Source organism: Anolis carolinensis, chromosome 3 (assembly GCF_035594765.1).
Source record: "Anolis carolinensis isolate JA03-04 chromosome 3, rAnoCar3.1.pri, whole genome shotgun sequence".
Classification (NCBI taxonomy): Eukaryota; Metazoa; Chordata; class Lepidosauria; order Squamata; family Dactyloidae; genus Anolis; species Anolis carolinensis.
The window spans coordinates 279,047,032-279,072,885 of NC_085843.1; the positions used below are offsets into that span (position 1 = coordinate 279,047,032).

Consider the following 25,854-nt stretch of genomic DNA (forward strand, 5'->3'; position numbering starts at 1 on the left):
AGGTACATTTTAAATGTAATTCCAGATCTATCTATCTAATATCTACTCTCTCTCACACACATCATCATCATTATTATAAACTTTGAAGTGTGAGAGGCGGAACTGTATGTCCCGGGCACGTGTTGCGGGGGAGCGCTTTCTCGGTGGCGCCGGCTGGCTGAGGTGGCTTCTGCTGGTGGCGGTGCGGCGGGGAGATGGCTCCGGGTCCCGGGCTGCGTCGGAAAGGCGCCTCCCCGGCCTGGGCGCCGCTGCTCCTCCCGGGCCTCCTGCGCGGGGCCTGGCGGGGGAAACGCCGGCTCCTCTTCGAGCCGCAGTACACGCCGCTGGTGGCCGCCTGCCTCTGCCTGGCCGAAGCCGGGCTCTGCCACTGGGTCATCCAGAGGGTCTCCTGTGAGTGAGCGAGCGCGGAAGGAAGGGCTGGGTGGGTGGGAGGCGCAACCAGGCCCCGGGGCCTGCGGGACTTCGCTTCCCAGAAGCCTTCCGCATTCGTCAACGCAGCAGAGGCTTCTGGGAGCTGAAGTCCCAGAGCCTGCAAGGCCACAGGGAAGCAGCCAGCAAAGTCCCAGGAATCAATACAGTTTGGCATCACTTTAACTGCTACGATTCTGTATTATTATGGTATCTGTGGCAGGCATGGGCAAATTTGGGCCCTCCAGGTGTTTTGGACTTCAACTCCCACCATTCCTAACAACCAGGCAGTTGTGACAAACAGAGGCAATGTGGATCAGGGACACTTTCCATTTTGCCTAAAACAGGCAACAATAAGACCAGTCCTGAAGAAAGTATCCCTTGATTCCTCAATTCTGAATAACTACCGGCCAATTTCAGATTGGAGCCTCCAGTTTTTTGTTGTTGTTTTTTTCGTGTCAGGAGCAACCAGAGTTGCTTCTGGAGTGAGAGAATTGGCCGTCTGCAAGGACGTTGTCCAGGGGACGCCAGGATGTTTTGATGTTTTACCATCCTTGTGGGAGGCTTCTCTCATGTCCCCGCATGGAGCTGGAGCTGATAGAGGGAGCTCATCCACACTCTCCCCGGGTGGGATTCGAACCTGGCAGCTTTCAGGTCAGCAACCCAACTTTCTAGTCACAAAGCTTTAACCCACTTCGCCATCAGGGACTCCCAGTCGGTGTAGCTGGGGGACTCCAGCTCGGACCCCTGGTCTTTGGCCTGTTAGGTCCTGCAAGGCTTTGTTCTATCCCCCATAATAATTAATAATAATAATAATAATAATAATAATAATAATAATACCTTTATTTTTATACCCCGCCCCATCTCCCCGAAAGGACTCGGGGCGGCTTACATGGGGCCTGGCCCAATAAAACAAACACATAACAGTAACAAAGCAATAAAACAATTATCCCAGTAAAAAAACATCAACATCAATAAAAACAATCATTAAAATCAACAAGCAGGATACAGTGTTAAAAACAGGAGACTAGATATACAGATATACAAGCTATACAGAGGATCCTATGGACCCAACTGAATGTCTGCAATGATGGGGCCTGCTGCATAACATCTGGAAAAGAATTCTACAAAAAGGTTATGCCAAAGTGGTCATTTCCCTTGTACCTCCCAGCCTAACTGGTTTCAAGCAGACATACAAGCAGCCCAAGAATCTAAGAGAAGGCAGGACATGACAAGAGGAGAGGTGTGAATTAACAACAGTTGCAGGTAAGCAACCTGTCCTTCTTTGTGGTCTCTAATGCTTTTCAACATTTACATGGAACTGCTGGGAGAGGTCATCCAGAGTTTTGGAGTTTAGTGCCATCTCTACACAGATGACACTCAACTCTACTCCTCTTTATCACCAAATTCCAAGGAAGCCTCTTGGATACTGGACCATGTCTGGCCGCTGTGATGAGGGCTAACAAGCTGAAACTTAATCCTGACAAGACAGAGGTCCTCCTGGTCATTCTCAGGGCCAGTCGGTGTATAGGGTGGCAACCTGTGCTCGATGGGGTTACATTCCCCCTGAGGATGCACGTCCGCAGTCTGGGGGTCCTCCTGGACTCAGCGCTGACGCTTGATGCTCAGGTGTTGTGGTGGCCAGGAGGGCCTTTGCACAATTAAAGCTTATGCGCCAGCTGCAACCGTACCTCGAGAAGTCTGACTTGACCATGGTGATCCACGGCGTAGTTACCTCCAGACTAGACTACTGTAATGCTCTCTACTGTCCGGAAACTGCAGTTGGTGCAAAGGTTGGAGGCCAAGTTGTTAACTGGAGCAAATTACAGAGAGTGGTCAACCCCCCCCCCCCCCCCCCCGTGTTATGTTTCCATTCTCAATTCAAGGTGCAGGTGGTGATTACCTACAAAGCCTTGCAGGTCCCTAAATAGTTCGGGACCTGCCAATCTTCACGATTACATATTCCCATATGAACCTGCGTGACCACTAAGATCTTCTGGGGAGGCCCTCCTTTCATTTCCGCCTCCATCACAAGCGCGGTTGATGGAGATGAAGGAGAGGGCCTTCTCGGTGGTGGCCCCCCAGCTCTGGAACTCTCTCCCCAGGAAAATTAGACTGGCACCTACTTTGTCCACTTTCCATAAAGACCTTAAAACGTGGATAATTTGGACCCCCCAGCCATTACTCAATGTCTTACTCTTGCACTTTTCCACTCTTCCCTGCCCTATAGTTATAGTGTTTTAATTGATATTACTCTTCTATCCCTAACTTATAATCTGGCTCCTGCATTTTATCCATCAGCCCCTGTCCGCCTGAATTTAGTACTGATTACTATGTCAGGCTATTGGTTGTTTGTGAATGGTTGTTTTATGTTGTTCTATGATGTTTTTATAAATTTTAGTGTGCTATATTTTTAACTATGTCTGACCGGGCTTGTCCTCATTAAGCCGCCCAAGTCCCTTCGGGGAGATGGTGGCAAGATACAAAAATAAAGTTATTATTATTATATCATAAGAGTCAGGAACAGAATGGGGAGGCTTTATACAATATGTGATCTAGCCTCTGTCACGCTTTGCCTCTGTTTGTCACAACTTCTCCTTGCCTTTTCAAGTTGCATAACAATTTTCAGCTGCATCCATCATATACAGAGTATGTTATGCTTAGAGTATGTTATGCTTAAGGTCTCTAAAGTCATTATTTTACTAAAATGTATTCAATTATGAAGTGTCAAATATCCTTCAGCTGTCTTCCCATATACAGTAGAGTCTCACTTATCCAACATAAACGGGCCGGCAGAACGTTGGATAAGCGAATATGTTAGATAATAAGGAGGAATTAAGGAAAAGCCTATTAAACATTAAATTAGGTTATGATTTTACAAATGAAGCACCAAAATATCATGTTATACAACAAATTGGACAGAAAAAGTAGTTCAATACACAATAATGTTATATAGTAATTACTGTATTTACGAATTTAGCACCAAAATATTGCGATTTATTAAAAACATTGACTACAAAAATGTGTTGGATAATTCAGAATGTTGGATAAGTGAGAGTCTACTGTACTGGTAAAAATCCATCATAGACCTTCCAAAAATAATTCCAGGCGTTAGCAAGATATCAAGAAAAAGAGCGACCACCAAACACACTTTGGTATGGTTCCTTGTTATGTCAGATAATGTTAGAGCCTATATTCATGCTTTTCCTGTGCTTTCAACACAGATACAGAGATTGACTGGAAGGCCTACATGGATGAAGTGGAGGGTGTTGTCAATGGGACCCTGGATTACACACAACTAAAGGGAGACACAGGTCCCCTTGTGTAAGTACCAGTGACTTCATGGAGATAGAAGAGTTTGGTTGGGTCTATCTAAAGCTAAAGTATGGGCAACTACTACACCTTCAGTTCATTCTTTCTTCACCTCTCTTTCTGCAGGTACCCTGCTGGCTTTGTTTACATTTTCCTGGTTTTCTATTACATGACTGATCATGGCACCAACATCCGCCTGGCCCAGTACCTTTTTGCAGGCCTTTATCTCACTACGCTGTTTCTGGTTTTCCGCATCTACAGCCGAACGAATAAGGTTAGTAGCTGCTGCAAAATATGACAGAAGTGCTAAAGAAGATTGCTTCTCCTGTTACAGATAGGAGAGACTATCACAATGCATTCATCCCTTGTGTGGCTTGTATAACCTAGAAACTACAAAGCAAAGGGCTTTGAGGATAGTGGAAGGGGAGGGATGCTTGGGAATTGGCTTGCTGAGATCTTGGTGTGTTTTATATATATTTTGGGTGCGTATCGCCCTTTGAACATTAATAACTATAAAAGAAGAGCAAAAGACTAGGCCTCTGTCCCAAGGAGTGGCCAATTTAATTCGATACTGAAGATTTAGGTGTCATTAAAACTTCTTTCTAATCCTCACTGCATTTGTGGTGGTTTCTGTAACTACATGTTTGAAGAGGTGTTGTGGTATCCTTCTTCGGTTCCTTTCTTGTACCAGATACATCCAAGACCTATCATTTTGGGGATAGAGGGAAGGGAAAAAGAGGTCTATGGTTATACAGGAATATGTTTGCTATTTTTGTTAGTACTGTGTCAATTAAAGAAAGGCCAAGTTGCATTTTTAGTATTTGAACAGACTAGAGTCCTTCTCTTGGCACAACTGCCAGCCTCCCTATGAGAATTGCCTCTCCTCTCCGCTTGTAGGAATGAATGTTGGAAGTAGTAACCAGTGGAACCATTTGGCATTGGGATGGCAGTCGGAGACAAGCGACTTATCCTTTTGCCTTTCTGTGGCAGGTTCCTCCCTATGTCTTCTTCTTCATGTGCTGCGCTTCCTATCGCATCCACTCCATTTTTATCCTGCGCCTCTTCAATGATCCGGTGGCCATGGCAATCCTCTTTCTGGCTATCAACCTCTTCCTGGAGGATCAGTGGTCCTGGGGCTGCTTCTGTTTCAGGTAGTATCATCATCATAAGTAGCAGCAGCTGGAATTTGGTATGGAACGTAGATCTACAGGAATGGAAAGTTATGTTGAGAAGTTCTGCAATATTCATATTTAATAAGAAGCAGTCTTAACATAAGTATGTAAGGGAGTCATTTAAGTGACTATTGGGCATGGGGATATTTGCACATCAGGACACGAGCTAGCCATTGGCATCGTGCATCAGTACAGCCTGATGTTCACTAGGACTCCCTTGACAATGCTCAGATATAGAGGATTGCAGGTTGTCCGCCTCATCTTAAAACCTTCTGTCTGTGAACCTGTGCTTGGTTAACTCGGCTCTCTCTCTTCATGTCACATATAATTTTCTAATAATCAATTAAACACTTCTGCTTCTTATCTGGGCCTTCAACTCCCAGAAATCCCAGCCATTTTACCAGCTGTTAGTAATTGTGGGAGCCGAAGTCTAAAACACCTGGAGGTCCACTGCTCTAAATCAATTTCCTTCTCACAGTCATTCCAGCTGGAGCTTCTTCCAAGGATGGGCAGATCATGAGTGATAGGCAGATGTAGAGCAATGCATAGATGTAGGAACTTGATCAATTTGTGCTGTTGAAACTTCATCAAGTGTTAGAAATCTTCACCAATGCTGAAAGGCAATAGTAATAGATAAGGTATATAGGAATGGATTGCCATCTTTTGGGGGTGCTTTGATTGTCTATCCATTCATGACAGGAGGTTAGGTTGGATAGCCCCTGTGGTCTCTTCCAGCTCTAGGATTCTACCTTTCTAAGGCACCAGAGTAAGGACTGTGTTAATTTCAAGCACCAATGAACCTCTGTTGTCTCTTCCTCCTGCAGCTTGGCTGTGTCTGTGAAAATGAATATTCTGCTCTTTGCGCCAGGTCTCCTTTACCTCCTCCTGTGGCGCTTTGGTCTGCTTCGTGCCATTCCCAAGCTTGCCATCTGTGCTATCTTACAGGTAAGAAAGACAAAGGAATTGCCCTGGTTAGATGGCCTGTTTTGCTTTCAAATAGACCAAATTTCAATCCCTGTCATCCCCAGCTAAAAGATTTGCAAGGAGTCTTTAAGGGAAAGAAATTAAAAAAAAATTGCTGGTGATACAGGAAGTGCCAAAAATACAACAGTTGCTTTATTCTCAGTTTTATGAATAATAAACAGGGGTTTTGATGGGGGTATTTTTAGGAAAGCCCACTTCTAGTTAGACCAGGCAATGAACGGCTAGATAGACAAACAGTATAACTTTTCACAGAAAGCAGCTATATACACAAGTAATGTAAAATTTGGTGCTTTAAAAATTATTGGATTTATATTCTGCCTTTCCCCACAATTTCATGATCCTTTATGTAATTAGGCATTATTATATGAGTTTTTGCATTCAAATATTTGCATAATATTCGAAGAAAGACACTCAACTGCACAAAACAAATATGGGTATTTGTATTTCTAGTATTAGATTTCTGTGGTGGAGGGGAAATCATGATTTATGAAAGTGGAAGTAAGAAAGTTGCCCCTCCTGCAAGGATAGGAGAAGACATCACACGTGTATCTGAACGCAGCGTTGCTCTCACAAAGATTGTATCAACATGAACAACTTTTAAAAAGCCAAAATCCCTCCCATGAAATCATTTCTTTTGCACTTGCTTTCCCGCTCCTCATCTCTAAGCAGCTTGGAGAAGCTATTCCTTAATTGCAAGCCTTGTTGTCTCAATTTCAATTGCACCTCGATAAACATTCATCTTCCCCATTTCTTGCAGTTCTGGCAGGTTCCCATGGGAACGGCCTTCACTGTTCTCTTGGGAACTGCTAGGAGATTCCAAAACATTTCTCCCTGAGCCTTCTGACCAGGCTAAACAGTAGGCATTTCTTGAAAATAGGCAATGTGGCAGGCAAGAATATGGTGTGTAAACTGTTGCCTTCTAATTCTATTGAGTAGTCCTATTTATGCTGAAGTACATCTACACTGTGTTTGGGTTGCTGCAATGGTTCAATCAGTAACCACCATGGTTCAGTCATGGGAATTGTAGTTCTACAAGGTATTTAGCCTTTTCTGCCAAAGAATGCCAGTGCCTCACCAAACTATAGCTCCCAGAATTCCATAGCATTGAGCCAGGGCCATTCAAATGGGGTCAAACTGCATTAATTCTACAGTATAGATAAATCCCAGGCTTCAGATCTGTCTAGCTGTGCTGTTCATTCTATGATTTTTCCTGTATAACTCTTCTACTCGCTTCACTTGAGATGTTGGACAGTAATTACCATGACATCCTGGAGGAGGAGATTTAAACATTTGGGTCTCTCTTGCAGGTGGTTTTGGGGTTGCCCTTCTTGGTAGTGAACCCCGCCGGGTACTTGACCCGTTCCTTTGACCTGGGCCGCCAGTTTCTCTTCAGGTGGACGGTAAATTGGAGATTATTGCCAGAAGAGATTTTCCAACACCGGGCCTTCCACCTGGCCCTGCTGGTGGCCCACCTGGCTGCCCTAGGGCTCTTTGCACTCAACAGGTGGCACAGGTGAGGGGCGGTGGCATGGTGGTCATGCTCAAGCTGCTGAATGATGCCTTATGTCTTCCAGTTTGCGGAGGGAGAGGTTATGTCTAAACATTGAGTCAGTATCTGCAGTGTCCAGTGTGAGAAAAGAGATATGAATGTCTCTTTGGTGCATGTGACCCCACCCAATTTGTTGCTTATTTTATCTTGATAATTATACCTTTAAGTTCTGTATTCAGTTAAAGAATTTGCCTTTGGGACTTGTGAGATCAGGCTTAAGACTTGTTTTCTAGTGTTCTCCATTCATAAAGTACCATCCATCTTTGCTTCTTCCTATCCTGGGATTGGCTGGGATAGGAACTGCTTTGATTGAGAGTTAGCCTAATATAATGCAGAAGATGGAGTTGAAGCAAGGAATCTAGGATTAAGATCCCTCCATACCCACAAAACTCGTGAGAACTATTTTACTCAGTCAGACCCAATCATACATGAAGACCTTGTTCTGGAGATTTCAATGAGTTCCTATAGCTAAGATAATGATGCATTTATCCTACATATTGGAAGTCTTTACAATCAGAATGTTCAAGAACAAACATGATGCAAAAAAAGGCTAATGAAGAGCTATTTGTACATTCACAAATGAGCATGGGAGCAAAATAGGCTTATGGCAGCTTTCTGAACTGCCATTCCCATCTGGAATTGTGTGTGTTGTAGTCCAGAACATCTGGAGAACACCAGGTTGGAGAAGATAGGTTTGCGGAATCACCTCCCTTAAGCTTGCAATTCGGATGACTCCAGCTAGTATCTTTAGCTACTGGAGCTACAAAGGTCTTAGGACTGAGCAGAAGGGGAGTCCTTCATGAGTTCAAATCGGGAAGCTTGGGAAGGAGATAGACATATGCAGAACTTGAGTAAGAATGTCCAAAATCGAGGTGGGGATGACTTAACCCAGAATCTCATCTCCTCTAGTTGAGGAGAGTCAGCATAGCAGCGAATTTTTGGTGGGCATTACAAGGACACATTTCCCAAGGGTCAAAAAGTCCATGCTTTTCTCTGCTCCATCCCTTCCAGATCAGATGAAAGTATCCTGTCGCTGCTGAAGGATCCATCAGAGAGGAAGGCACCTCCACAGCCACTCTCTACCAATCATATCCTTTCATCAAAGAAGGGTGACAGGATATTTTGAAACCTTGGTTTGAGGGTTGGAGTGGGAAGAGTTGACATCATCAGAAGTGTTCACAAAAATGCCCTCTGATCTCGACATGATATAATCTTACCTTAACAGAAGGCCACAGGTAGTCTTTGCTCTCTTCACCTCCAACTTCATCGGCATTTGCTTTAGCCGCTCTTTGCACTACCAGTTCTACGTCTGGTATTTCCACACTTTGCCCTACCTGCTCTGGTGTACGCCTCCCAAGACGCTCCCCCAACTGCTCAGGTATGTACCTGTATGGGCCGCAGAGGGAAGGGACAAAAGCCAAGGGCCATTATCATACCTCCTTTCACACGTGTCATGCTGATTAGTACGAGGGCTATCCAGAAAGTATGTTACGTTTTGGAATTAAAAATTAACGAAGTATAGGATAAAATATTTATTATATGCAGTTAAAAGCCATACTTCAATAGTACCTTTAAACATAGTCCCCATTCAAAATTAGGCCCTTTTCAGAGCTATTAATGAGTTTAGAAAGTTCCTACCCTCTGCAGTTTCCTGCTGCGTCCTGAAACTCAGCCAGCTGAAGAATGAATGCAGGAGGGAGGAGCAAACAAATCAGCCGCTCTCACTTCTTTTGCAAGATCTCAAGAATCAAAACATTGAGGCTTTCCCTTCTTGCCAGCTCAAGGAAAAGGCGTGGGTTTATCTCTCCTTCCGAGGAGGAGCAGCCAGAATCGGCCAGGGCTTGCTTCTTAGCAGGGGGTTGGACTAGATGGCCCATGTGGTCTCTTCCAACTCTACTATTCTATGATTCTATGAGTTTGTATTCCAATTTGTTGATCTGTGTTGTTTTGGTTGCTATTGTTACTAGCTATATTTTATTTTTGTTGTAAGCCGCCCTGAATCCCTTTTGAGAGAGGGCATGGGATACAAATAAAGATGATGTTGATGATGATGATGATTTCTAAGGTTTTCAGTATCTCATTTTCTGCAATGCTAAAAGTGTGGGATTGAAAATAAAAATTAAGTGGGAGCAAAATGTTGCTTGCTTCCTTCCCTCCATAGTTGCATTTCTACAGAAACTCGTAAATTGCAGGAAACTTTTGGATACATGTACAGTAGAGTCTCACTTATCCAACATTCGCTTATCCAATGTTCTGGATTACCCAACGCAGTCTGCCTTTTAGTAGTCAATGTTTTTGTAGTCAGTGTTTTCAATACATTATGATATTTTGGTGCTAAATCTGTAAATACAGTAATTACTATGTAGCATTACTGCACATTGAACTACTTTTTCTGTCAAATTTGTTGCGTAACATGATGTTTTGGTGCTTAATTTGTAAAATCATAACCTAATTTGATGTTTAATAGACTTTTCCTTAATCTCTCCTTATTATCCAATATATTCGCTTATCCAACGTTCTGCTGGCCCGTTTATGTTGGATAAGTGAGACTCTACTGTATTTCAGGAAAAAACTGTATTTTTTAATCTGAATAGCAGTCTGAACTACTAAATAGAAACATTACAGTGAAGTCTGGATCACCCCAAAACAAACACAGCAAAGCTATTTTGAGTGGGGATAATAACCAATTTAGTCTTGTTAAAATTGTTCCAAGAGTCAAATCAAAACAATTATCAATTGGAGAGAATGAAATGCCAACTCCAAATTAAATAAACTTTAATACTAAAAGCCTGGATAAAGAGGCTATTTGTGTTCTATTTGCAGTGTATAATGCTGTCTGGTATACAATTATTAAAAGTAAAAATGAGTTCGTAAGTTTTATTTTCAATCAAACAGAACAGAGCAGTTGATGATTGGGGATCTTGGAAGTCTCTCATTCATAGAGTTGTCATAAGTAGAAGTTGATTTGATGGTGAATGATAACAAAGGGAATTATCCAAGTGTCTTGTGACATCATAAAGACATAATTCATTTCATGGAGTTTATTCTGAGTTACAGACATACAAATACAGGGTTGAAGAGGGAAGGATTCAGAGGATAACGAAATGTCAACAACAGAAAAAGTGACAACTTAGTTTACATGGTGTAGGTTATTTAAAAGAAAGGCTGGGGGTGGAGAAACAAACATTTTAAAGAAGAGAATGATAAAACACGGAACTAAACAACACAAGTTCCTACACTATTTGGCCTATAAGTTTATATCATATAACCAAAAATTTGCTTGCAGAAAATCCATCTAAAGAAGGCAGTGTGAAAAATAAAGGCTGGATAAAGGAGTGTTTTAGACCCAGAAGTTGCCTGTATTTCAGAATTCTCCCTCCCGTTTAGCAAGGATGTTTTTACTGAGCCTTGTATTGCTTGCCTGTGTGACCCCTGCCCCAAAGCTGAACTCCCTGGGCTGCTTCTCTCCCCTTTCCTTCTTCAGGGTGCTCATCCTGGGCCTGATAGAGCTCTCTTGGAACACATATCCCTCAACGGTTTACAGCTCAGCCGCCCTCCATGTTTGCCACGGCATCATCCTCCTGCAACTCTGGTACGGGACGGCATCCTCCCTGGACTCCCAGAAAGAGAAACAGCCTTTGAAAAAAGCAGAATAACAACTGGATGTCAACAGCCTCTGACGGTGAAAGGCCAGACACCCAGGGAGCCTCTGCCTGGGTTGGACATTACTCTAGGAAGCCTGCTGACGGTCAGTTTCCAGTACCTCCTGGAACTTGTTGCTCAGGTGTCGCATTCACCTTCTGCCCCCAAAACTGTATTTTGACTGGAGAGAAGGTGGGAAAGAGTAGATACCTGCCCGCAGCAATGTTGGACACTTTCAATAAAAATAGCCCAGGCTTCTTGCCCTCTTATATTTTGTGTTTATCTTATGGTTACAGCTGTTGCATTACCAAAAAGTTGCCACATCCTATAAAAAATCTGCTTTAAAAAGCAAGCCATTTTCAGCACTTGATAAAATATGAATGTATAGTAACACATTCTCGATGCATAAGCAGTACCTACATCAGTATAGCCGAACAAGCTGGAAGCGAGAATTACAGATGGGATTTCACCCTTTTGCTCTGGCAAATCATTTCTAATACTCTGCAGCACCTAAGGGAAATTTAACCAATGTTTTCATAAATACATTTTAAAAATAGGATTCATCCTTAAGGGAGCAGCCAGCAAACAGGCCAATATAGTTAGTTCTGGAATGTAGTTATCTTGGGAATAATGGAGTTGATTGTTTTATGTTTTCAAAGCACAAAAGTGTCTGCATATGTCCATTGAGACCTGTGAGCTGTAGTGAAGAGAGAGAATGAGCCACGCATACTTTGCACCAAAAAGATCCCAGGATTGTTACTCATGTTTCAGACAGCAGGACTTGGAAAGACATCTTATTTGAACCTTCAAGAGTTGTTATCAAATGGAGTGGGCATTTTAGGGTAAGATAGAGCACTGGTTTGACTCGATATAAGGCAGTTTCATATGTTTATATTGAGTACATTAGAAAAATGTTTTATGTCCAAACTGTTTGAACTCTCTCCATGCAGATAGCTGTATACTGGGTTGTCTACTAAAGAACTCCGCCTTGCTCCTCCCCATTGTAGAGGGTTTGGGGAAAACATTGAGAGTCCATTCAGAAACTTCCACTGACACTATTGGGCCTACAGAAATGGTGGCCTTGAAACAAAGTCGATTGTCATTTTGTCAACAATATTAATCTTTTTTCAAGGAATTCCAAGTTTCCGTGGAATGCAGTTGGCCTGATACTACATACAGATTCAATTAGAAAGTTTCAGAGATGAATCATCTGTAGTGAAATTGAAAATGGTCCTGGATCTCTGTAACAGCCCAGAGCTAGCAACTGAGTTTGTCTTCAGGTGTCACTTAAGGAAAACAACAGCTGGTGCAGGCCAGAAGTCCTTAGCTTTGAAAGACAACGCTGACACTACTGACTCTGAACAAAGGCCTTTTTATTGGCACCTAAAGCCGAAGGCCCAGCCTGCTCAGTTCCTTCACATGTTGTTTGGGTTGTAACACAGCATGTTCAACTTGATGTTTTCATCCCAGTGGCGGAGCAGCAGGAAGAGCTGGCGTGCCGCCCCTTTAAGGGCAGCGACATCTACCCCATCCGGCAGCTGCTGTAACCGCAACCAGGCATCAGCCTTGGCCGCTAGCAGCTCCCACTCCACGAAGAACCCAGCGGAGCGGTGCTCCAGCCACGCAAGCGCCACCGCTGTGGCCCAGCTCATGCTCTCCAAGTCGGCCTCTTCCGGCTCCAAGCCGATCTCTGGCAGGCTAATGCTGGCTTCTGAGACATCAGGGGAATGGTCGCAGGCATCCGTCTCCGAGCCACGTCCACTGTCGGCCTGTGCCCACACGGCAGCACTCGGGACCTCGGAGCATGTGCTCTGTGAGTGAAGTGAGCACGACCGCATCGCCCCCTCCTTGCCCATCCCAACGTTGATCTCTTCTCCGCCATCCATTGACAGCTGGTTTTCTGACGGTTTTGGGGTGCTCTTGGCAATCAGGGCCCATGGAGAAGTGCTGGAGGCAGGGCTGAGGCTGGCGCGGTGAGAGGCGTACGGAGAGGCCCGGCGCAAGCGGTCCAAGGGAATCTGAACCACCTCCGCAAAGCTCTCTGTCAGCTGGAACATGCCTGCTGCTTGCTGAAGCTTCATCTGTGGAAGTGGAAGAAAAGTAAAATTGGCAATTGTAGGGTTGGAAGAGACCACAAGAGCCATCTAGTTCAACACCATTCTGCCAGACAGGAACACCCAATCAAAGCTCTATTGACCGATATCATTCAGCCTCTGCTTAAAAACCCTCAGAGAAGGATAGTCCAAACTAACTGCTGAACAGCTCTTGCCATCTGGAAGTTCTTCCTAATGTTTAGGTAGAATCCCATTTTCTGCAACATGAATCCGTTGCTGCATTGTATCCTAATCTCTCCAGCGGAAAACAAGTTTGCCCCTCCTGAATATGACATCCTTTCAAATATTTAAGCATAGTAGTAGTAGTAGTAGTAGTAGTAATAATAATAATTATAATAATTATAATAATTATATATTTTATTTATATTCCGCTCTATATCACCGAGGGGACTCAGGGCAAATTACAGAACACACATACGGCAAACATTGAATGCCATTTACAATCAACAAGGACAGACAATACACAAATAGAGGTAAAGGCATTTATTTCCCATCTTTTCCATTTCTGGCATCTTGGAGGCTGTACTTGACTCCAGCCATGGCGGGTGGGCTGTCGTTCCATCTTCCAGGCCAAGGAGCTTTGTTGTCCTTAGACATCCTCAGGGTGCCTTTTTATTACCTCCCTACTAAAAGTGGAACCTATCTATCTCCTCGCTTTTCTGCTTTCGATCTGCTAGATACCCTATCAACCTTTTCTTCTGCAAGGTGACCATCCCTAGCTCCCTAAGCCACTCCTCATGGGGATTAATTGTTTCCAGCTCCCTTTCACTTGAGTGTGCTTACATGGCAGAACTGGTGGACTGCAACCCAGCCCCTAAAATTGAGCAATAGACACATGTGGCACAAGGGAAAGGCAGAGTTATGCTTGCTAGATGTTTCAAATGCAAACTCCCCCAATTATTGATTACTAGTCAATGCTGACAAGGGATTATAGCAGCCCAAATCATTTTGCAAAGGGCTGTTTTTCCCTACCCATCACAGTGTTTCACATGCTCAAGCCACACTGATCAGAAGAACCCATACAGTTTGACAGACCCATACAATTAACTTTTATGTCCACTGGGTTGAGCAGGTATAGGAAACAGAAGGAAAGAGGTGATCTTTACCAGAGGGAGGTAGTCATGGATGGCACTGTTGCAAGGCGAAAGCTCACTTTCAGGAGTAAGACATTGTGGGCGCAGAGCCAGTCCCGGTCCTTTTCGCCGGCTGATGCTGAATCTGCAAGTAAGGATTTCACCATTAAAAGTGCCAGGGCATTAACTAACTCTATATACACCATCCTATATCACTCTATAGCAGGCATGGGCAAACTTGGGCCCTCCAGGTGTTTTGGACTTCAACTCCCACCATTCCTAACAGCCTCAGGCCCTTTCCTTTTCCCCCTCAGCCGCTTAAGCGGCTGAGGGGGGAAAGGAAGGGACCTGAGGCTGTTAGGAATGGTGGGAGTTGAAGTCCAAAACACCTGGAGGGCCAAAGTTTGCCCATGCCTGCTCCATCGTAATTAGCACCTGAAGATATACTATTGGGACTAGCCTTTCTTCACTTCATCAATATATATTTTATGGTAGATGAGTATCATTTCATTACATTTTCATTAAAGAGCAGTTAGAAATCAAATCTCTGCTAATCTAACACATCTTCAGCCAGATAGGGGACTTTTAATTTTATTTTTCAGTAGTAATATTGAGATTCTGCTCCCTTCCTAGACACCATTCTTTATTAATGTTACTGGATGATGGTCATCTAAATCCATTAAATTTATGGAGAACTTTGTATTCACAGCCTGAATGCATCTGAAATGCATATCAACCTCTGATCCAGTTTCTAAGCACAAGTACAGGAAGATCTCAATCTACTTTCTGCCCATGTCTTTCTGAGGAGCAATAATGCCTCCTGTAACAGAGTCCAAAGCTTCATAGATCCATTCATCTCTTTTTGGTCTTCTGCTTGACAACTAGGAATCTCATGTAAACCATGTGTCTCTTTCTAAGCTCTGATGATATGAAGCTTGTCAGTTCCACTATTTCCTTTTGCCAAAATCACCAGTGGTTGGATTTGCCCCTTTTATGATTATCTGTTGATCAAGATACTCCCCGCTCCTTCAGATCCCTTCCAAAAACAAAGTACTTTATTGTGTCCTACTACCCTGGTTCTCCTTCATTGCCGTCTTATTTTTCCTGTCCACCTCTTGTTAAACTCATCTGAATGGTAAGGTTTATTTTTAAACACTCTGTTGGTGCTTAAAATTCAAAGCATAAAAAGGAATTCTTAGAACGGAGTCACAAAAGGCATTTGAGTTCTCTGTTGACGGCAGAGAGTGCCTGTAAACCAGTGTTACAGTTACAAGTGTGTAACCTAGAATTATGTATCCATCACTAAATTGTATTAATAGTACCTGTGCATTTACGACCATGGCACTATTTCTATGATCCCAATATTTTGTGCAATCCTGCTTTACAGAGCAGCAACCACTGGAGCAACAGAGATCTGTTCTTCTACTGAGCAGCATACTGAGCTATCCAATGAGAGGTGGGACTTGGAATGGATTTTGTAACCTAGAATTACAAATCCATCACTAAATTGTATTAATCGTACCTTTGTATTTACAATCATGGCACTATTCCTGTGATCCCAGTATTTTGTACAATCCTGCTTTACAGAGCAGCAACCACTGTGAGCAACAGAGATCTGTTCTTCTACTGAGCAGCATACTGAGCTATCCAATCAGAGGTGGGACTTGGAATGGATTTGGTAACCTAGAATTACAAATCCATCACTAAATTGTATTAATCGTACCTGTGTATTTACAACCATGGCACTATTCCTATGATCCCAATATTTTGTTCAATCCTGCTTTACAGAATAGCAACCACTGTGAGCAACAGAGATCTGTTCTTCTACTGAGCAACATACTGAGCTATCCAATGAGAGGTGAGACTTGGAATGGATTTGGTAACCCAGAATTACAAATCCATCACTAAATTGTATTAATCGTACCTTTGTATTTACAACCATGGCACTATTCCTGTGATCCCAGTGTTTTGTACAATCCTGCTTTACAGAGCAGCAACCACTGTGAGCAACAGAGATCTGTTCTTCTACTGAGCAGCATACTGAGCTATCCAATGAGAGGTGGGACTTGGAATGGATCCCATACAGTACCTGATCTAGGATCTCGACCTTCTGAGAATGTTATCTGGTTTAGCATGATTTTAATGGCTAGTCTTCTTTCAGTTAAACAAAATGATCATCCTTTCAAGGATCTCCCCTCCCTGCCTTAGAGATATTTCTTAAAGTATTACCTGGAGCCTAAAAAGTTCTCCATTGACTTCTGAGAGCCTACAGAGGCAGGTGATGGACTGGAATCAACACCTAGAAAGGCAAACAAGAAACACAAGTTAGGGCCTGGGAAACAGCAGCTAGGGATGCATACTTCAAATCACAGTTGGGTCCTAGCCCTTCAACCCCCATTGAGCTCCAAACATTGATGAGAGAACAGAGAGACTTCTGGGTTGCATCCAGCACATGGAATCATCAAATCCTAGAGTTGGAAGAGACCTCACGGGCCTTACAGTCCAACCCCCTGCCAAGAAGGAAAATTGAATTCAAAGCACCTCGACAGATGGCCATCCATCCTCTGTTTAAAAGCCTCCAAAGAAGGAGCCTCCACCACACTCCATGGCAGAGAGTTCCACTGCTGAACAGCTCTCACAGTGAGGAAGTTCTTCCTAATGTTCAGGTGGAATCTCCTTTCCTGTAGTTCGAAGCCTTTGTTCCATTGTGTCCTAGTCTCCAGGGGAGCAGAAAACAAGCTTGCTCCCTCCTCCCTATGACTTCCTCTCACATCTTGATCCATGGCCCTCATCATGTCTCCTCTCAGCCTTTCTTCTGCAGGCTAAACATGCCCAGCTCTTTCAGCCACTCCTCATAGGGCTTGTTCTCTTGACTCTTGATCATTTTTGTCTGGAGAACAAGCCCTATGAGGAGCAGCTTAAAGAGCTGGGAATGGTAGGTTCCTCATCATCTCATAATGTCTTTCAACTCCCAAGCATCAATTTATGTAGGACTTACCATCAGGAGGACAGTTTTGCTTTTCTTGGGCAGTAGAAGAGACGCTGATAGGAGAAGGAGGAATCTCTTCTAAAAAGCAAAGAATTGCATGTATTAAACTAATTGGCGCAATGTCGCGCATGCATTTATTGGTGCCAGGTGGTCTGCTGAAGAAAGTGTGTCAAGGTTAGTCGGACTCTAGTGGAGCGTCAAGGCAGACCAGAAGCTGAAAGTAGAGCACACTATGTTCACACCAATCTAAAAGAGGATGCAATGAGCAGTCAAGCATGGCAGGCTGAGGAGGAGGCTGGTATATATTTAGAAGTATGTGGCGTGTATGTCTTCCAACAAGCATCAGGAACCATTTCAGAGAATCCTTTTTTATAATGTTGACAGTTCCCAGCACTCAGGATGGCTATGTGCAGTTGCTGGGAAACGGAGCTCATTTTAGCTCCAGAAAGTACAACTATGGACAAAAATAATTTTGGAAAAACTTTATAAGGAGGTACAGTATTTGATCAGGACAAAGTGGTAACATGTGAATGCTCAACTTCTTTCCAATCAAAACCTCCTTCTTGCAAAATTCCTAACTAGAGGGGGAAATAATGACACTTCTTCTATTTCATCTCCCGAAGGCAGAAAGGCAAGCCTGCAAGAGAAGGAAATCAGTATCCCTTCCATATGATATGCAGTGAAGTTATAAAAGTACATACACACAAGGCAAGATTAGATGAGATCTCTATGTCTTCGCTTACATCTCACACATTTTTCCATGGCAGCCTTCCGCAACTAAATACCCTCGAGATGTGTCGCAGGACAACTGCTATCATTCCTAGCAAAATGCTAATTGGAGTTCATGGGAGTTATAGATCAAGGCATGTCCAATTGGAGGAGACTGGTTTAAGGAATGCAAGAAAACCACACTACAAACTAGAGCTGACAGCTGGCACAACAAAACATTGCATGGAAAGTTCCTTGACAAAATTGAAGGAAAAGATGACAACGAGAAGACCTGGCTCTGGCTCACAAATGGGACCCTGAAGAAGGAGACAGAAGGCCTGATCCTTGCAGCCCAGGAGAAAGCCATCAGAACAAAGGCAATTCAGGCCAAGATCGAAAAATCAGCTGATGACCCAAAATGCAGACTGTGCAAGGAAGCTGATGAAACCATTGATCATATCCTCAGCTGCTGTAAGAAAATCGCATAGACAGACTACAAACAGAGGCACAACTATGTGGCTCAAATGATTCAAGTACCACCTCCCAGCAGCAAAGAACTGGTGGGATCGCAAACCTGCAAAGATAATGGAAAATGAACACACAAAGATACTGTGGGACTTCCGAATCCAGACTGACAAAGTTCTGGAACACAACACACCAGACATCACAGTTGTGGAAAAGAAAAAGATTTGGATCATTGATGTCGCCATCCCAGGTGACAGTCGCATTGACGAAAAACAACAGGAAAAACTCAGCCGCTATCAGGGCCTCAAGATTGAACTTCAAAGACTCTGGCAGAAACCAGTGCAGGTGGTCCTGGTGGTGATGGGCACATTGGGTGCCATGCCAAAAGATCTCAGCCGGCATTTGGAAACAATAGACATTGACAAAATTACGATCTGCCAACTGCAAAAGGCCACCCTACAGGGATCTGTATGCATCATCCGAAAATACATCACACAGTCCTAGACACTTGGGAAGTGTTTGACTTGTGATTTTGTGATACGAAATCCAGCATGTCTATCTTGTTTGCTGTGTCATAATAAAATAATAATAATCTTTATTTATACCCCACCACCATCTCCCAGAGGTACTTGGGGTGGCTCATAAAGCACTCAAGGTGCACATGCACAAAATACAAAACGTGCAGAAACAACATAAAACAATGACAACCAACATGGTACTATCCCTATAAGAATTCTGTTCTGCAATAACATAATACGTCAACTGACCATTTAGAAATAGGAGTATAGGCACCCAAAGAGAAGGGGCACACAAAGTGACCAAGGAGATACGAACGTAGCAAATATCAGGAGTTCTAGTTTGAATTGTTTTCAGTGTCAAATTCCCTGCAAAATGGGAATTGAAGGAAAATTTTGGAGAGGTCAGAATTCATATTTGGAGGACCGATGTTTTCATTTTGCTTCCTTCCTGTTACATCAACAAGAACAGTGCCAAGTACAGCACGTTTCCCATTCCCAACACATCCACACTCCTTTGTTTATTTACATTTGTTTTTTTTTAATCTGCCTCCCATTTTCAGCATCCACGTATATCTATTCCTATTTTCTAAAAGTCCAGGAAATATATTCATTGGTAGCTGTGTTGGCCAAATACAGCAAAATACTGTACAACAAAATCCACAAAATAGTGAAACTATTTGGCCAACCTAAATGTTCAAAATGCATCATGCAACTTTTGAAAGCATCAATGGCTTCTTCATGAGGCAAAAATGTTAAAAATTAATACAGGAGAAGAAACGTGATGATGTTAGAATCACAGGTCTACATTTTATTCCAAATGTTACTTCTATTGTCAGTGAAGATGGTCTGGAAGGGTATCAGTGCTCTATTTCTTGGCCATGTGGGACAAAGGGCAGTAATACACTGGCAGTAAAATGTCAAATCAGTTAAAGTTAAGTTACTTTGCTGCTACTAATGGATTTGAAGTTGCTCACCTTGCCTCACATTCATATCAGACCTTTAGGCGCTTTGTTGATTTAACACACAAGAGCAAATATTGGCAAAGTACTGTGAATATGATTTTCTGTTTACCTGATGGGAGCCAGGGATGTGAAAGAAGTCTTTCCTGCTCCTTTACCAGATTCATTTGTCTTTCTGAATGGGATGGACATGAAGCCCGTCTTCTGCAGTGTATGTGTGTGTCCCCACATATATGCATATAACAAAATCAGGCAGGTTGCAATCCAAATGGAGAATGAACTAGAGAAATGGTGGCTTTAGTTGAGTCAATCAATATGGGATGCAGCTCTATGGATATCACTGAATGGCAAAATAACAAATAAATGGGCCTGAAAGCAAATTCAGCCTGAATTCTCACTAGAAACCAAAATGATGAAATTGGGACCAAGATATATTATGAGACATCATGATTCACTAGAAAGGGCACTGGTAAAATGAAAGAAAGTTGGAAAAGAGCAAAACCGCATCACAGGTGGATCCAATTGATGAGCCACAGCTTTGAGTTTGCAAAACCTGAGATGATAATAATAGGTTTTCATGAAGTTCTCTGATTCATAGGGTTGCCTTCAGTTGAAACTTACTTGACAGCATATACTGTAATAAGAACATTGGTTTGATTTTACAATGATTGTTTCCTGGGAAACTGATGCAGGACTGCTGGTGGATTTCCATTACGCTTTGCTTGTATATTTCTAAATAAAACAAATATGGAGAGATGGGGCCACAAACCTCCAGTGCTCCCCTGGTTGAAGAAATCTAAAACCCTGGATCTTTCACTTTGCCAAGAAGTGAGAACATAACAATGTGTTTGAATTAAAAAAAACACTCCATTTACAGACCGGAGAGATGAAGTAGAGACATACCTGTAGAAGCAGGAATGTCATCCAAGTCCTCTGAATCTTGCCTCTTTCCCAGACCGATGGAACAACTGCGGTGATGCCGGCTGGCTGACCGGGACCCTTGCTGGTAGCCATATAAGCCCTCTGGAAGAAAGCACAGTCCTTCCAGGTGATTAAATAAATAGAATCTCTTTTGAGAAAGAAAAATGGGGTAAGATGATAGTATTGATAACAACAACGATGGTTGAACTTTGGGTTCAAGCTGGATTGGGCCCTGCAAGTCTATTTCCCAATAAAAACATATTTTGGCTTCGAAGTATATGCTATTGTACCAAGAACAAAACACTGATTACATTTTCTGCTTTTACTGGAAACCACTTGGTCAGAGATTCCAAGGAAATAACAACAACAACAATAACTTTATTTATATCCTGCCCCTTCTCCCCAAAGGGACTTGGGGCAGCTCACAACACAAAAACAATATGCATAATATCAAAACAAAAGGCTGCAAATCAAAAACAAAAGACAATAAATAATACAACATATCCACTACGAATAGGGTTGGCAAATGGATCTAGGATAGAGCTTTTGTAACCTGAATCCTTAATATATCTTGGAGCAAGGCAAGGGATCATAAACCTCCTTTGAACAGGACTAAGGTTCCTGTGCAACCTTACTTTCCAAAATCCAACTTTCAGCCAGTCATTCACTTCCAACCCAGTTAAAGCCTCATTGGGAGAAAGAGTATGGAGGAACCTCCATTTGGAGGCTTTGTTGAGTCTCCTCCCTTATTTCCACTAATGAGTACTGTTGGGAGGGCTGGCTGCAACATAAAGTTGGAGTTTAGGATGCGTAGAAGGACAAGGCCTTCCATCCTGCTTGAAGTTTGCCTTGTCCTGCTCCAAAATACATTAAGGATTGAGATTAGGTAAAGGTTTTCCCCTGACGTTAAGTCCAGTCATGTCTGACTCTGGGGGTTGGTGCTCATCTCCATTTCTAAGCCGAAGAGCCGGTGTCGTCCATAGACACCTCCAAGGTCATGTGGCCAGCATGACTGCATGGAGCACGGTTACCTTCCCGCTGGAGCGGTACCTATTGATCTACTCACATTGGCATGTTTTTGAACTGCTAGATTGGCAGGAGCTGGAGCTAACAGCTGCCGCTCATGCCACTCCCGAGGTTTGAACCTGGCACCTTTCGGTCTCCAGCTCAGTGCTTTAATGCACTTCGCCACCGGGGCTCCAAGGATTGAGATTACAGGAGATCTATCCTGAGCCCATTCTAGCAACCCTAACTGTGAGCGAAGATTAGAATGAAACTGAGAGTAAGGGAAACTGGGTAGAGAAGTTTGTGGTTCCACATGTTATGAAGAAAGTGGATAGGGAGATCTTTTTCTCCATTCTTTATAAAAACAGTCGATAACCAAATTGTGTTATCCATTGAAGACAAATGGAGGGATTTCAGGAATGACTTTTTTATAGAGTGAACTAGCTGTGCCCGGCCACGCGTTGCTGTGGCTTAGTCTGGTGGTGTTGGTCAGTCTACATTAGGTTGTATTTATGCTGTGAGCTCCACCTTCTTTATACTCACATTAGTAGTAGTATTTGAAGTCTGTTACCTTCTTCAATTTTTGTGTTGATTGATAATTGCTTGAGATCCCTGTTGTCTTTTGTTTGTTGTTAGTTGTAATGTCTGATTCTGCTGAGTGCGGTTTATATTTTTATTGTGGTACAATAGTCTTTTTGTTGTTTTGCCTGTGTAGGTGTTTATTATTATTGTTGTTGTAGTGGTCATGAAGGCTGGATAAGTTAGATGCTACTGTATTGTTTTTTGGAGGCCCAGTGTAGCACTGACTGGCCTCTCAGCCTCAGTGCCTGGCTGTTTCTTGCCTGTGATGGTGTTGATTCTTATTGTTGTTGTTGTTGTCATTGTTATTATTGTAATTGTTTTTTTGGAGGCCAAATGTGAATGTAGGGATTGGGGAGGTGGATGAGTTGTGTTGTCAAATTTTGTATTTGTTATAGTCACAATGCGTTGTTGTGAGTTTTGTCGGTCCGGATTGTGGTTTTGTGGTGTGGTTGTGTTGTTACAACTGAGAGGCAAGGCTTTTGTGTTGTGTTGCCAAGTTTTGTATTTCTGGGGCGTTTAGTTGTGTGCCAAGTTTTGTATTTCTGGGGCGTTTAGTTGTGTTGATATAGTCACGATGCACTGTTGTGAGTTTTGTGTGTCCGGATTGTGGTTTTGTGGTGTGGTTGTGTTGTTACAATTGGGGGGGAATGCTTTTGTGTTGTGTTGCCAAGTTTCGTATTTCTGGGGCGTTTAGTTGTGTTGTTATAGTCATGATGCGTTGTTGTGAGTTTTGTGGGTCCAGTGTGGTTTTGTGGTGTGGTTGTGTTGTTACAACTGGGAGGCAAGGCTTTTGCATTGTTTTGCCAAGTTTTGTATTTCTGGGGCGTTTAGTTGTGTTGTTATAGTCATGATGCATTGTTGTGAGTTTTGTGGGTCCGGATTGTGGTTTTGTAGTGTGGTTGTGTTGTTACAAATGGGAGGCAAGGCTTTTGCATTGTTTTGCCAAGTTTTGTATTTCTGGGGCGTTTAGTTGTGTGCCAAGTTTCGTATTTCTGGGACGTTTAGTTGTGTTGTTATAGTCATGATGCATTGTTGTGAGTTTTGTGGGTCTGGATTGTGGTTTTGTGGTGTGGTTGTGTTGTTACAAATGGGAGGCAAGGCTTTTGCATTGTTTTGCCAAGTTTTGTATTTCTGGGGCGTTTAGTTGTGTGCCAAGTTTCGTATTTCTGGGGCGTTTAGTTGTGTTGTTATAGTCACGATGCATTGTTGTGAGTTTTGTGGGTCCGGATTGTGGTTTTGTGGTGTGGTTGTGTTGTTACAACCGGGAGGCAAGGCTTTTGCGTTGTGTTGTCAAGTTTTATATTTCTGGGGTGTTTAGTTGTGTGCCAAGTTTCATATTTCTGGGGCGTTTAGTTGTGTTGTTATAGTCACGATGCGTTGTTGTGAGTTTTAGGGGTCTGGATTGTGGTTTTGTGGTGTGGTTGTGTTGTTACAACCGGGAGGCAAGGCTTTTGCGTTGTGTTGTCAAGTTTCGTATTTCTGGGGCGTTTAGTTGTGTTGTTATAGTCATGATGCGTTGTTGTGAGTTTTGTGGGTCCTGTGTGGTTTTGTGGTGTGGTTGTGTTGTTACAACTGGGAGGCAAGGCTTTTGCATTGTGTTGCCAAGTTTTGTATTTCTGGGGCGTTTAGTTGTGTTGTTATCGCATGATGCGTTGTTGTGAGTTTTGTGGGTCTGGATTGTGGTTTTGTGGTGTGGTTGTGTTGTTGTAACCTGGAGGCAAGCCTTTTGCATTGTGTTGCCAAATTTCGTATTTCTGGGATGTTTAGTTTTGTTGTTATAGTCACTGCGCAAACAACTTTATCATTTTATATATATAGATGGGAAAAGTGTGGTATTCAATGGCAAATGGAGTAACGATGGCTACCAAACTCCAGAGTGGCTGAGGCAGCTTTTAAAATCAAATTGGAGAAGGATAAGGGCTCTCTTTCACACACACTACATAATTATAGCACTGCTTTGGCTGCATCTATTAAATCTTGTAGATTGGTCTAAACTACACATTCAATAACATATTGCCTTGACAGTTACAATGGAATCATAGTGTTATAACTGTATAATGTGAAAGGGCCCTGATGCTGTTGCTCTTATCTCCAGCAGCACACATATTATGCCTCTATAGATTGCTGGACATCATGAAAGGTAGAGGCCAGCTGCATTCATGTCCTTTTCATACACTTCCCACCTTAGACTTCTGGCACACTTTGGTGGGAACAGAACGCTGGACTAGAGAAGCTTAACTGAAGAGGGGATATATTGTGATTCCAGGAAACTCATTTTCCAACCCTAAGAAGTGGAGCCGTGTCCCTCCACTCCAAGCGTCCTACCTGTGCTGCGAACCTCAAGGGCTGATGGCAAGGTCTCCTGGGTGGAAGAGTCCACAGGCACGATGGAGGTATAAATGGAGGGTGTGTTGCAAGCCTTGCTGGACTGCATGGCCTTAAGGCGGAATCTCCGAGAGAAACCTGGACAGAGGAAGCGACATGATCTCCCAAAGGCATACATTTAATTATGTTTACATCTGGAGGCTGCAGTGCTAGGGAAGAACTGAGAAGGGAGTAGGGACACTACTTTCACCATAAGAAATTTGCACAAATTTCTAGTGGGTGGAAGATTTAGAAATACAGTTCAGGCATCCAAAGAAAAGGGACATGCAAACTGACCAAGGCAACACAAACACAGCAAACAGAGGAGTTCTGGTTATAAACCATTTTCAGTTTCTCATGATTTGCAATGCTAGTAATTTGTGGACTACAGGAAGATTTCATTGGAGAGTACAAATCTCATCTGGAGTGGGAGCAAAGCCTTATTGCCTCATTATGGCAGAGGCTACGGCATCCATGTGGCAGAATCATATCACAGTCATATGAATACTTCTAGTTAGCTCTTCAAGTTGTCAAATTACAGGCAAGAAATGTATGTAAAAGGCCCAAAGGTTGTGCCCAAAGAACTTTTTTTTTCAGCATACCAATTTTTCAGGTTTTTTTTTTTTGCAGGAAGGGAAACAACTTTGAAAGTTTCACCATCCACTTTTTAAAAGTTGCCCTACAGCAATGATGGGCAACCTTTTGCACTTGGTGTGTCAAAATTCACCAAAAAACCTAGTATGACTTGTGTGGTGTGTCACTTCGAGAAAAAAACCATAATTTCCCAATATATATAGTTTAAATAACAAAAATATATAATTGTAATATATAACTGTATTTACTAAATCAAAAACTATTTACTACAATTATTTCCATGTACAACAATCTATGGTACCTCTTGCAATTTCCACGCTATTGCAGTTTCAATGTAGTCATGAATAATGAATAATATAATAATAATATAATAGTAATAATATAACAATATACTACAATAATAATAGAATAATAATAGAATGATTATATATGTGTGTGTGTGTGTGTGTGTATGTGTGTGTAATGTGCATAATTCCCATGGAGCAAACAACAAAA

General features: G+C 42.7%; 2 protein-coding genes across 4 annotated transcripts in view; one reads left to right on the plus strand and one right to left on the minus strand.

Annotated features, from left to right (window-relative positions):
• The first annotated feature begins 140 nt into the window (after nucleotides 1-140).
• alg3 (ALG3 alpha-1,3- mannosyltransferase) lies at nucleotides 141-11,336 on the plus strand. 2 transcript variants are annotated; one of them, XM_062976854.1, is made up of 10 exons: nucleotides 278-390; nucleotides 1,580-1,674; nucleotides 3,633-3,732; nucleotides 3,847-3,994; nucleotides 4,711-4,871; nucleotides 5,717-5,837; nucleotides 7,184-7,389; nucleotides 8,437-8,512; nucleotides 8,658-8,803; nucleotides 10,910-11,336. In XM_062976854.1, exons 3-10 carry the CDS (start codon nucleotides 3,659-3,661, stop codon nucleotides 11,079-11,081), a joined length of 1,104 nt encoding a protein of 367 aa, XP_062832924.1. In that variant the 5' UTR covers nucleotides 278-390; nucleotides 1,580-1,674; nucleotides 3,633-3,658; the 3' UTR covers nucleotides 11,082-11,336. The 2 variants fall into 2 exon arrangements, with proteins under 2 accessions (XP_062832923.1, XP_062832924.1); XM_062976853.1 differs by lacking the exon at nucleotides 1,580-1,674 and having other exon boundaries at nucleotides 141-390.
• vwa5b2 (von Willebrand factor A domain containing 5B2) overlaps nucleotides 10,289-25,854 on the minus strand; it is an 84,602-nt gene continuing 69,036 nt past the window's right edge. For both annotated transcript variants that reach the window (XM_062976850.1, XM_062976849.1), the window contains exons 17-22: nucleotides 24,727-24,864; nucleotides 20,797-20,916; nucleotides 17,253-17,321; nucleotides 16,484-16,553; nucleotides 14,288-14,399; nucleotides 10,289-13,148 (exon numbers count right to left, since the gene is read on the minus strand). In XM_062976850.1, coding sequence (XP_062832920.1) covers nucleotides 12,483-13,148; nucleotides 14,288-14,399; nucleotides 16,484-16,553; nucleotides 17,253-17,321; nucleotides 20,797-20,916; nucleotides 24,727-24,864 — 1,175 coding nt within the window. In that variant the 3' untranslated portion in view covers nucleotides 10,289-12,482. The remainder of the gene's footprint in view (nucleotides 13,149-14,287; nucleotides 14,400-16,483; nucleotides 16,554-17,252; nucleotides 17,322-20,796; nucleotides 20,917-24,726; nucleotides 24,865-25,854) is intronic.

Bases quoted from the DNA above. Each gene is read 5' to 3' on its own strand.
- alg3 (XM_062976853.1), top strand. From the start codon at position 195: ATGGCTCCGGGTCCCGGGCTGCGTCGGAAAGGCGCCTCCCCGGCCTGG. The intron at 3,995-4,710 runs GTTAGTAGCTGC...TTTCTGTGGCAG, and splicing joins TCTACAGCCGAACGAATAAG to GTTCCTCCCTATGTCTTCTT. The intron at 4,872-5,716 runs GTAGTATCATCA...TTCCTCCTGCAG, and splicing joins TGGGGCTGCTTCTGTTTCAG to CTTGGCTGTGTCTGTGAAAA.